The 12268-nt window shown below is 31.0% G+C and overlaps 2 protein-coding genes across 3 annotated transcripts; one reads left to right on the plus strand and one right to left on the minus strand.

The window, feature by feature from the left end:
* The first annotated feature begins 1986 nt into the window (after positions 1-1986).
* LOC103486524 (dof zinc finger protein DOF1.4-like) lies at positions 1987-4384 on the plus strand. The gene is made up of 2 exons (XM_008444517.2): positions 1987-2443; positions 2586-4384. Exons 1-2 carry the CDS (start codon positions 2384-2386, stop codon positions 3588-3590), a joined length of 1065 nt encoding a protein of 354 aa, XP_008442739.1. The 5' UTR covers positions 1987-2383; the 3' UTR covers positions 3591-4384.
* A 5886-nt stretch (positions 4385-10270) lies between these two features.
* LOC103486513 (dof zinc finger protein DOF3.4-like) lies at positions 10271-11571 on the minus strand. Of its 2 annotated transcripts, none has more exons than XM_051079876.1 (2): positions 11058-11571; positions 10271-10572 (listed from the first exon to the last, which is right to left on the minus strand). In XM_051079876.1, the coding sequence occupies exons 1-2, from the start codon at positions 11515-11517 to the stop codon at positions 10499-10501; spliced, it is 534 nt and encodes a 177-aa protein (XP_050935833.1). In that variant the 5' UTR covers positions 11518-11571; the 3' UTR covers positions 10271-10498. The 2 variants fall into 2 exon arrangements, with proteins under 2 accessions (XP_050935833.1, XP_008442727.2); XM_008444505.3 differs by having other exon boundaries at positions 10271-10578.
* Between the last annotated feature and the right edge of the window lie 697 nt (positions 11572-12268).

Consider the following 12268-nt stretch of genomic DNA (forward strand, 5'->3'; position numbering starts at 1 on the left):
CTAAAACCAAAGCAAATTTAATATATAAGAAAACAAGAGAAGTGGTGAGGGAATAATGATGGAATGTTAGGGGAAATGAGAAAATCCCTTGGTTTACTACAAAATCCATTTGTTCCTTACCCTAATACTAATACTTTCCCTTTAATTCTTCTCTCTTCCCCTTGTAACAGGCTGACCTGCCCACCACATGGTCTTCTCACAAACTCAAAATTAAAGAAAGAAAAAAAAGCTTCTCCTCTCTTAATCCTCTCCTTGAGAATAAAGTGATGTTTTTTTTTAAGACACCCCCACATGTTACTCTCTTTTGTCCCCTTGCTCTTGGAATTATCACCAATTCATGCCTTAAAGGAATACTTCCCATTTAGAAAGAAAGATATATTTTTTGTACCAAACCTTTCATTTCCCCTTCCCCTATTCAAAATAGGGTTTTTCTATTAAAATAAATAAATAAAAATAAATAAATAGATGTCCTCAAAAGTCATCTAAATAATAACCATCAATAATGCAATTACTATTTAATACTCACTAACCCTTTTCTTTGCATATTATGGCCCCATCTCCCATATCTCTCATTTTTTTTCCTTTACTTTTCTACCAAACCCACACCCCTTATTATTATCAAAACCTTTGGCCTTTGGGGCTTTATATTATTTTTCTACCTAAGTAATGCTTAATTACTTTCACAACCCCTAGCTAAACTCAAATCTAAACATTATAGCAATTTTTTTTCCAATTTAATTATTACCGACTCTATCTACCTTAGCTCGATTTTTATCGCTTTTACTTTAATGTATGTGTGTCTGGTCGTGTCAATACATTGATGAATATGATTTATTAAAAAAATAATAATAATAGTCTTGTAGTTTTCCTTAATTATTATTTTAGTTCTATCTTATCCAAATTAAAGCAAATTTACTCTAAATGTGAACCTGGTTTAGTGACTAAGATATATATTTACCCTTTGAAGTACTTTATGATGTGGTGATATATTAAAAAGAAAAGAAAAAGTAACAAGTTTGCTAATATTAAAAGAATTAAATGTAGTCCCCTAAGTTGTGAACTCAAGAGTGATTTAATATAAAAGATTTTTCTTAGTTCAACTAGATACTTTGATGAAAATATTCTAGATTTTGTGGAAAGCAAGCTTTTTCTGAAAACAACCAGACAGTGAAAGAAAAGTTTGAAGGGGTTTAAAGTGGAAGTGGTGGAAGTGGTGAAGTGGTGGGATTATGGTTTTTAATTAGATATGCTTTACATATTGGGCATAGAGCACTCTAGGGATTCCCTTCTTATATATTTTGTTTTACTTTTGCTTTCGACATTCATCATAATATTACTTCACTTAAAATTGTAAGACCCACACAATAAGAGCAGGATCACAAATTATAACTAAACGTTTTATTTTGTGTGTCATTTTTACCGGATACGTGAGGTTGATCAATGTAAACTTTTGTAGTAACCTCTAGATCTAATCTTGGGTTCGAACTCTATGTTGTGCAAAAGTCTTAAAAGATGCTACACTATTCTTACATAAACAGTGTTCCTACTATAGAGATGGTTTATAAGTTATCATATGGGTGTTATCAATTTTTTTTAAGGAAATCGACGGATTATTAGGCGTGCGTCCAAATATTTCAACTAAGTTGTCATATTCTTAACACTTTCATTTCGTCCTGATTCAAAAAGATATGATTAATAAAACATGATACACAAAGGATGTTAATCAAATTATAGAAACTAAATTCTAAGTTTATCTGGATAATCGAATATAGTAGATAAATTTTTATTGTGAAAAAAAGAAGTTAGAAAGAGTATCAAATATGTGCATGCCAATTCATTTTTTTAATCTATCTTACAAACATTCTCCTTTTTCTTTTCTTGAACCTCTCAAGATTCATCTGTAATATTCTTCAAACTTTATTTCCCCCTTTAATTTTTTTTTATTGGATTTCTAATGTTTCTCTACATTCTTTCACTGTTCTCATCAGACACAAAGAAAGAAAAAGAAAAAGAGAGAAGAGAGAGAGAATAGAGAGAGAAAGAGAGTATAGGTTTGGTTTCAAAAATTTAGATCCACACACCATGTGAAATTCTCATTAAATTATACACACATATATTATATATATAAATAATCAAATTAATCCCCTTGAATTCCTCTGCCCAATCTCACTCCTCCTTTAGTCATAATATTTTCAATTTCAACCCCACAAAGAGAGAGAGAGAGAGAGAGAGAGAGAGAGAGAGTACTCTCAAATATAATCTAGTTTCAGCACCTACTCTTTGTCTGTTTACACTTTGTTTTCCCCCTAACAAAATTCCACTTCTCTGAGCCAAAAAAAAAAAAAAAAAAAACAGAGAGAGAGAGAGATCCAAAAAGAAAATAATGCTGGGAAACTGTGAGAAAATGGTTCTCATTTCTTCATCTCCTAATCAATGGCCTCAAGTAAGTCAAAATAAATTGACCATACCCCTTTTCTTTTTTCTTTTTTTGTTGGTTTCCTTTTGGATTTGGAACAATATTTATGTTTATGTATTAATTCCTTATTGTTTCTTTTGTTCTTCTTTTTCTTTTCTTTTGATTTTAGATGATGAAGAATAATAATCATCCAACAAGTTTAGATCATGATCATCAAAAGGGTTTGAATCTTATAGGCTCATCTTCTGGAATAATAATGGACAACAACAACAAACAACAAGATCAAAAGACTCAACAAAAACAACAACAACAACATCAACAAGAACCACTTAGATGTCCTCGTTGTGATTCATCGAACACCAAATTTTGTTACTACAACAACTACAGCTTGTCTCAGCCTCGCCACTTTTGCAAGGCTTGTAAACGTTATTGGACTCGTGGTGGCACCTTAAGGAACGTCCCCGTTGGTGGCGGTTGCCGGAAAAACAAGCGTCTCAAAAGACCTACTATTGCCTCTACCACCACCACTGTTACTCATTCGTCATCCTCCCCGGCCCCGACTGCCCCGGATTCGACTTCCTCGTCTTCGACTTCTTGTAACACTAACCCACTTCATAATATCTTTTATGGCTCCACTTCTGATCTCAACCTTCCATTTTCCGGGTACGATCATCATCATCACAATCATCTTCAGACTCATTTAAATGCTCTTGGGTTAGGGTTTTCTTCTCCTAATATTGATCATAGGGACTTTAATCTTAATGGGTTCAATTCAAGTTCACTCCTTTCAGGTTATTCTAGTTTATTTGGTAGTAATAACAATAACCCATCTTCTAATTCAACCTCTATTTCTTCGTTACTTGCTTCTAAGTTTGATCCAAATCTTTTCGGAAATTTAGCTTCTTCTCAACCGTTTGATGATCATGTGATGGGATCCAACGGTGGAGATCAACTAGGGTTGAATGTCAAAGATGTGAAATTGGAAGATGGGATGAAGAGGTTAAATTGGGAGGATGATGATCATCAACAACAAAATCATCAGACAGATAATGAAATTGTTGCTCAATCTAATGATGATCATCACAATTCTCTTTTTGCTAATAATTGGACCTCTCAAAATTGGCATCATGATCCTCCAAATCTTGCTTCTTCTATCACTTCTTCCCTCATCTAGGGAAAAAGAAATCTAATTTAAAGAGAAAAAAAACCCCACTTTCATCTCTTCATTAGATTCTAGAATTTCTTCCTTTTTTCTCTCTACTTTGTTGTGAAGTTGAATGGGTCTCATTTGGTTTTTCAAAAAAAAAAAAAGAAAAAAGAAAAAAAGGAGCAAACTTTGGGGATCGGAGTGTTCATGTCAGCAGCAAGAAGAAGGAACTCAAATTGAAAAGTCTGTTAATTTTAAAATTTTCATTTCCATTTCCCATCTGGGTTTTGCGCTGAGAGGAACCTCGGATCCCTTTTAGCTCAACTGACATATACAATATGTACTACGAATCTACAGTGCGAAATCTTCTCATTCCAATCATCTTCCATGCAAGAGATTCAGTTGAAGCTTAGCTCTTTTCCAACTTTCAGATTTGGAGGGTAGAAGTTGTCATTTTCTTTTCCTTTAACTTCCTCTTTTATTTAATTTCAGTAAGTTGGGTTTTTTTAGTGGCATTGTAAATATATGGGGACAAAAAAAAAAAAAAAAGAAAAAAAAACCTACTTGATTTACACTATTTCAGCTAGGTTTGTGGGGGTTTTAGTGGGGGCTGGTATATGTTGCATTTCCTCAATGAAAGATTAGATGAGGAAAGAACTTGACTTTTAATTTTTTTTTTTTTTTTTGGGTAATTTTTCAACTTTGGTTTATTTGGTGGGGCTGGGTATAATGGTGTCATGGTATAGAGATTTGGGTATTTGGAAAAACCTTTGTATTATTAATCAGTTAAATTCAGCTCATCATATGCTTTTGATCTGAAATTCTTTTGTCCTTTATTATAATTTTCATGCTTTCCATTATTATTTTTGTTGAATGATTTAATTATTATGGTTCATGTTGTTATTGTATAGAAATAGAGACTTTAGTTTTGTATTTGTGTATCTTCATTTTAGGAAATATTTACAAAAAAAAAATGTACAGAATTTAAGTTAATTACAAAACCCCATATTGGTAATTATACTTAGTGATGTAATGTCAATTATTAAACCATAGTTGCGGCTAAAGTTAAACTACATCTATAAATAATTATTCTCAATAATTTTGTAGTTGTTAAAGTTTAAAACCTCTTCCGTACATAATCACATTAACATATTCTTCTTTTTTCTTTTTTCTTTTTAAGTCAAGAAATTAACACATTGTTTTTAAGTAGTAGAATAGATTATATTATTTAAAATGTTCTAATTAACTACTTAAAATTATGCTTAACCTAACACAAAATTATGGTTTAAAGAGAAAAAAAGGTTCTTTTTTTTATTATTGAATAATGTAAATAAAAATGTTTGAAGATTTTATGTTTGTTCTTTAAGTGTACTTCCAAAGATATATATATATTTTTGGATAACTTTTTGTTGTTTTCCCCCTCCCTTTTACCTTGTTTCTTTTAGGTATTTAGAAAGTATATACTTTATATATATATATATATATATATATTTATATAAAAGAAAGAAATTAATCAACAAACAAACAAGTTTTCTTTTTAAATAAACAAATAAATAATAATACTGCCACAATTTTAAGAAAAAAGTAATCAAAATGGTCATTGAATGAAGTTCATCTTTATTTAATTATCTCCCTTTTTCTTTCTCTGGAAAAAGAATCCCACATTATTCCTCTAGAGACTACCACAGCTGTTTAGGACAGCAAGTCCTGCCAAAGGGCTAAATTAATCTCATTTTCATCACTCTGGACTTAGCCCAAAAAGAGGCCTGCCAAATTATTCATCAATACACATATTATTTTCAACTTCCTTTTAGACTATATCTCACTTATCCATCTCATTCAGCTAACCAACTGAAGGATTATTGCCCTTAGTACTAAATTGATCATCCATATATAGTTTTTTTTTTCTTGTATGTATAAGGGTATATCGATCATCATCTCATTATTGTTAACATCAATGATTGTATATTTTAGAGCTCTTTCATTTTGGCCCTAATGGTTGCATATAAGTTCCCTTAAGTACCACTTTGATATACCTTTGTGATGACTGCATGCAAATCATTCTCACATATGTTAGCAATAATGAGACCTACATTTTGTTTGGTATATTGATTTTAAAACTCATCACTATTTACTGTTCCAACCACTATTTATCTAATGATAAACTCTTTTTTTAAGATATATTTTTTAGTTGATCGTACATTTACACTTCATAACAAAATCGTTCCTAGTTGATTTTTGTCCTTCAACGAACTTTTGTTACTAGGTGTAAATATTTCTAATAAATAAGTAATTTGTTGTAATAAAAGTCTTTGGAGATCCATTACAATGGGCCTTGATTGGTTCAATTCAAAAATCAAATGGAAGATAGACAATGGGGATCCAATTTCTTTCTGGAAAGCTTCTTGGAGTGTTGCTTTGGAACAATGAAATCATATACTGGACCTCTTTGTGATAGATAATTTGTATATAGTGGAGTAGGAGTGATGGAAAGCAGCCTCGTAAAGCCATAAAATGATGGTGGTTCGAACATAAACCAATCTGGAAGCTGACAACAGTGGTTCTTTTAAGACTTCAACGATCAAGACTCCGCTGCATAACAACTCAAGTAGAGAGCAAAACCCATTTTTTGATACCTGACTATGCGAAAACTTATGGAGATTTAAATTTTCTAAGAAATGCAAGTCCTTGCTGAACCCAAACACTAAAGCATTAATACGATGGACGTCCTTCAGAAGCTCTCAATTCATATGCTCAATCATAAGTGTTGTACTTTATACAGGAATCATGGAGAAAATATTGAGCTTCTTTTTATCCACTGCAGATTGGCTAAGGCTCTAAAACGATGACCAATCTTTTGAGTTGGAACAATAGAGGCAACTCTGTAGAATATTGTTTTATGAATCTAATCTGCCCGATTAATCCTCCAAATAAAATTATTATCTTCAACGCGAGGGTTGCGATTTCATAGACCATCTGGAATGAGAGAAACAACTGCACCTTCAAGGACATCAACAAAAGCTCCATTCATCTTTGAAGGAGACGTCTATTCTCACAGAAATGGACTCTTCAAAAGTTACGATCCTTCCACAATTGCTATCGATTTTAGTGTTTTTTGTAACAATAATTTTAGTGTTTCATCTGGGGGAAATGATTGAGCCAAATTGACCCTAATAACGATCTTAGTGTTTCACCCTGCAGCTTTGAGGATCACACTTCATCTCTTGGTACATCGCCAATATTGCACATATATATCCCAAGGAAATGTTAGAGCATGGAGCTTAAGAATAGCCCCAAACCACTAGCCTCCAATATGTGAGATTGCAAATTTATAAACATCAAAACACACACTCGACTCAACACTACATCAGTGCAAGTATTCTTGTAAATTTGCTCAAATTATGTGTCCAAAACAGAAGAGAGAACCAAAGGTGTATATAATAGGGAAACTTAGGATAAGAAACTTGCATCAACAACTTTAATTTGTTTTTTAAAATTCTCTCGAAATCACTTTTGGTCTTGGGATGTGTAATAGCATCGAAAATGTTGTTATCTAGCTTCGCTTAATTCAAGATTGTTCCTATAGTTTATGTGTTTGTTTGATTACTTTATAAATTTCGGACACCAAAGAGGTAGGATCAAAGATTATTAGTTATGTTTTGGTGTACTTTCTAATGATTTGACGTGATGAAATGTTTTCAAAAACATATATATATATATATTCGTCAAATAGATCATATAAATTCAAGAGTAGAAAAAGAGAGTTACTTAGTAATGAACTTTAACCCAAAATTAGTTATAATTATAATTAAAACTGGTGGAGTTAAGTAGGAAATGGACACGTGGAAATCCACTCTCTCTTTATATCTCTATCTTTAATGAACAAATTAAAAGAGGCCAACGAAGGCAGGCAGGCAGGCAAGCATGCATGAAGGGTCCTTGTCTTTTCAAACATTGATAATGCCATTTGACACAAATATTTCAAAATTGAACCTTCTTGTACAAGCGATCCCAAACTTTTACACGTTCCTCCCTTCACATCATCTCTCTTAATAGGAATTTTACATCTTAACCCTTATCAAAACAAACCCTCTCAAACACCAGCTTTATTTTTCGTACAAAGAAACTTACACACACTCTTTTTTATGTACGACTCATCATTATTATTATTAAATCCAAAAATGGATCAATTCCAATTCTCCAATCCCTTTCAAATTTATTGTTGCATACATGCACCACTTTAAAAAACAACATGTGTCATGTCACCACGAATAATTTGAACGGTGAAAAAGAGTTCTTTGTATATATATTTAACTCTTTTAATGTAGGTCGATAAAAGTATGATATTTATATACATCTTAGAAAAATCTTCATTCCATAGTTCTTCACTATATGATTAACGTGGAATAAAAAATTCATTGCATGAAAATTTATTATATAATCACACAAAGTTATTATTTCACCAATCAAACTAGAGAATACATGTGATAACAAGAATTAATTAACAACATCTAGCATACTCAAATTCAAATTTAAGATGTCTAGGACCCGTTATTTACTCGAATACACTTCTGATATAATGTTTTTTTTTTTAAGAAATGTAAATAACTGCATTCAAATATTCTAGAGCCGCCAGTTGGTTTATGGTGTATAAGAAAAGAAATGGAAAAGTGAGAAATAGATCAATCAAATCAAAGTAAAAATGAATGGGCCATAAACATAATGAATGTGTGTTGTTAAAGGTGGACAGTGGATTGTTCTCTCCATGCATCTGTCACTTACTATACATTATATTACAAGTGGGATATGTCTAACAATCCACAAAATCAAAGATTCCTCCCATTTTCTATCTCTTTTTCACTCCAAGATTCTCCTTTTTTGGGCCAAACCAACCTTTCTCCATTTTCTATCTCTTTGAGAATGTTTATATTGAAATTGAACGAGTCACCAAATAATTATTTTATCAAAAATGTTCGGACCAATTTACTTATACTTTGACTATCTGATCATGGAATAACCTATAACATTTTGGTGTCAAAAAAATTCATAAAACATCGGTTCTTAGGTAGCTCACCACTATGGATCGAACTCATAACTCATCGATTACTTATTTTGAGATTATGCCTTCTTGTTTTACCCTTAAAAAGTTTACTAACTTAGTTAATTAATAATTAAAAAATTTTACTACCAAATTAAAAACTTTATAGATCCCTTTTTTTTCTAAAAAAAATACGAGATGAGTCAACACATGTATCGAAACATTTCCACTAGATGGACACCTCTGCAACACTCTTATTAGTCCCGTTTCATTAATATAAATCAATAAACATAGAAACCAAAACCAAAATGAAATAGAAATCTTATTATTAGTAATCATATTTACTAATACAATATTTAGTGGGCATTTACTTGAGATATATTAAAGTTATACGTAGTTAAACTTTGATATCAGCAATGTTAAAAATTCTTCCACATGCAAATTTATTGTCAATAGATGGTTTAATCATGGAACCTATTTAGTTAGATTTTCGCTTAAATTATTTTCTATTCACTGTTTAGACAGGAACCAATATAATCATGGAAGGAGATACGTCAAACCCTAAATAAAGAAATTATAATCTATGCAAAACTTAAAGGATTAAAAATATTTGATATTTGCATGTTGATATAATTTGACAGTTTTTGCATGTTGATATAATTCGACAGTGATTTGATTTCTTGTGATTTATTGAATGGACAAAACTTGGAATTATTAAGGTATGAAGCACCGATACAAATGGGAATATATGTGAAACGGATACGATTAGATATGACGATTCACTAATTTTTGAAAATCTACGATACAAATACGTCTAAAGATGCGTCGTTATATATACATATATATATATATGATTTGGTGTATCTCCTTCACACATATCTAAAATTTAAGGAAAAAAAGTCGGATACTTTATTTTACATATCTGAACGTATTAGTATTAGATACGTATCTACATCAATTATTCCGAAGGCACTTTAAAGTTTCTATGCTTCATGGATTCATGGATTATATATGTTGAAAGGGATGTGAATGGAGGTGGCAGACCCGGATAGTGTTTTCATGGCTTACTCATACACCACAATACCCAACCTTTCACTTCATAATTTGAATTGAACTAGTTCCTTTTTTTTTTTTTTTTTTTATATGATAAGATTAGATTCCTTTCACTCAAAAAGTGGGAGTTGGTGATTAATTATTATATCTATACGAATTGATTCAAATTCAACCTTTCAAAACCATCAAAGGAGATTATTGAACATGATATATCAATTAAGATTCAATGCTGTAACCTACTTTTGTTAATTTGATTGGTAAAACTAAATGACATTTAATTTATTTAATCAAGTAGTTTGTTATATTAATGCTCAATTTCCTTGGTGGGTTTGGTTTGTTTTGGTTTGGTGCATTATCATTTCTACCACAATTCAATATCAATTTTTAAAAAAACATGATGTATTAATCAAACAAATAGGCATGCATGCATGTGATGTTTATTCCCCTATTATGAGATCTATGACCATTCATATTGGCTTAAAGAAATCAATGTACACACATGCATGCAACAAGTTGCTTTTCATCATGACCTAAAGAGACAAAATATTAATAACAATTACCAAATGAAGCCTTACGTTAGAAAATTTATCCGTTATTTTTATAAAAGCGTGAGGCCTTTTGGATGGTTCTAAAACTTAAGTTAGATAAAATTTATGTTTAAAGTAAACAATATCTTAGAAATTTACTATACAAGTCTTGTTGATAATAGACGAATCGGTAAATGATATATTTATTTATCTTTTGGATACCAAAATTATTTATTGAGTGCAACTTTTGTGGTACGAAAACAATAAATGAAAAAAATAGTATGTTAAATTGAAAAGTATTTTGGTTCTATGATTAATTAGGTTGCACCTCCTTGCAAGGTAACAAATAGTTCTTTCAAGGTACATGGAATATTGGTATTGCACTTGATCACTGCTACTACAAAAGCATAACATGACTTTAGATAAGCATTTTATTTAAACTGTCCTTAAATACAAATAAAGAGAAAATCGTATTAAACAAAAACACTTTCTAATGCAGTCCAAAGATAAATAGAAATTGGACTTTTAACTCATGTGATCATAATTTTCATCACCTAACTATTTGTATTGCATTTAATACATCACAAGAAAATCTTACAAACTTTTTTAAACTGATAAAAAGCCCAACTTACTTACGTAGTACTTAACTTCTAGCCGAGCTGCAACTGTCTTTTCTTGTGATTTGATACGACCAACCATTCTTTCTTTTTTTTTTTTCTTCTTCTTCTTTTTAATTTTTCTAAAAGTTTAAAGGAAAAAAATATGCAGTCGAACTAGGAGTTAAGTATTACTCGGGATGGTGAAAGGGAGAGAGATGATTTGGGAGCAAAGCAGAAGAATTATTATCAATTTGAAAGCTAGAATTTTGGTTATTACCTGAAGAGGAAGAATGATTATTAGTAATAATTGTGTTGTTGATGGGAGTAGTAGTCCAAGCCAATCCTCCAAATGAACTATAAGCAGCCCCCACATCCAAGGATGGCAAAAAGGCAGCACTAGAATTATAAGAAGAAGCTGTTGCAAGATCAAGAGGTCCTGATCCTACGGGCGGTGGCGGAGTTAGGGTCGTGGTTGTGTCGGAGGAAGAAGAAGAGGAAGGCAATAATGTGGACTTGGGGCGCTTGGATTTTCTGGAGCCACCACCGATGGGTACGTTACGGAGAGTGCCGCCATGAGTCCAGTAGCGTCGACAAGACTTGCAAAAGTAACGAGGCTGTGAAAGGCTGTAGTTATTGTAATAGCAAAATTTGGTGTTGGAAGAGTCGCAACGAGGGCACTTTTGTTTTTGGATTATTGTTGATGCTTTTGTTTGATCTTCATTTGGAGCCCCTTGCATTAGTGTGTCTTGTGTTTTTTCAGCCTAACAAGGTTGATCTCACTTTTCAGAGGTTTTCAGGGTGTTTTTATAAATATATATATATATATATATACACATATACATATATATAGAAAAATTGTAAAAAAAAATGACAAATCTAACAAAATATTTATAAAATATAGTAAATTTTCAGTTTCTATCGGTGATAAACATTGATATGTTTCTATCAATATCAATTTTCATCGGTGGGAATTCAAAATTTTACTATATTTTGTAGATATCTTAATTTATTTTATTATATTTGAAAATGTCCTATATATGCATATGACTTTTTTTAAAATGAATATTTGAGTTTATCGCGTGGGTTATTTATAATTGATTACAAAAAAAAAGTATCATCTTGATTTCTAGATTTGATGTTTAATTTCTATTTCGTGCTTAAGTTTAAAAACGATACACATTTAATTTTTAAGTTTTGAATTTGTTTTCAATTTAGTTCTTAAATTTAAAAATGATCAAATTTTATCTTTAACATTTGAGTTTTATTAAAATTTGATCACTAGATTTTAAGTTTTTATATTTTCAAATCAACTTTTTATTAAATATTCACCTTAAAAATTGGCATCAATGTAAAATTTTTTAATTATAAAAAATTAGTCTAAAATAATTATAAAGTAAAATTTTAAATTTAATTTTGAAAGAGATGAAAAAAAGGAATACACACTTAAGTATAGCCTAGCCTACACCTTAAGTTCCATATTCCCCTTTT

The sequence above is a fragment of the Cucumis melo genome, chromosome 12, assembly GCF_025177605.1.
Source record: "Cucumis melo cultivar AY chromosome 12, USDA_Cmelo_AY_1.0, whole genome shotgun sequence".
Lineage (NCBI taxonomy): Eukaryota > Viridiplantae > Streptophyta > Magnoliopsida > Cucurbitales > Cucurbitaceae > Cucumis > Cucumis melo.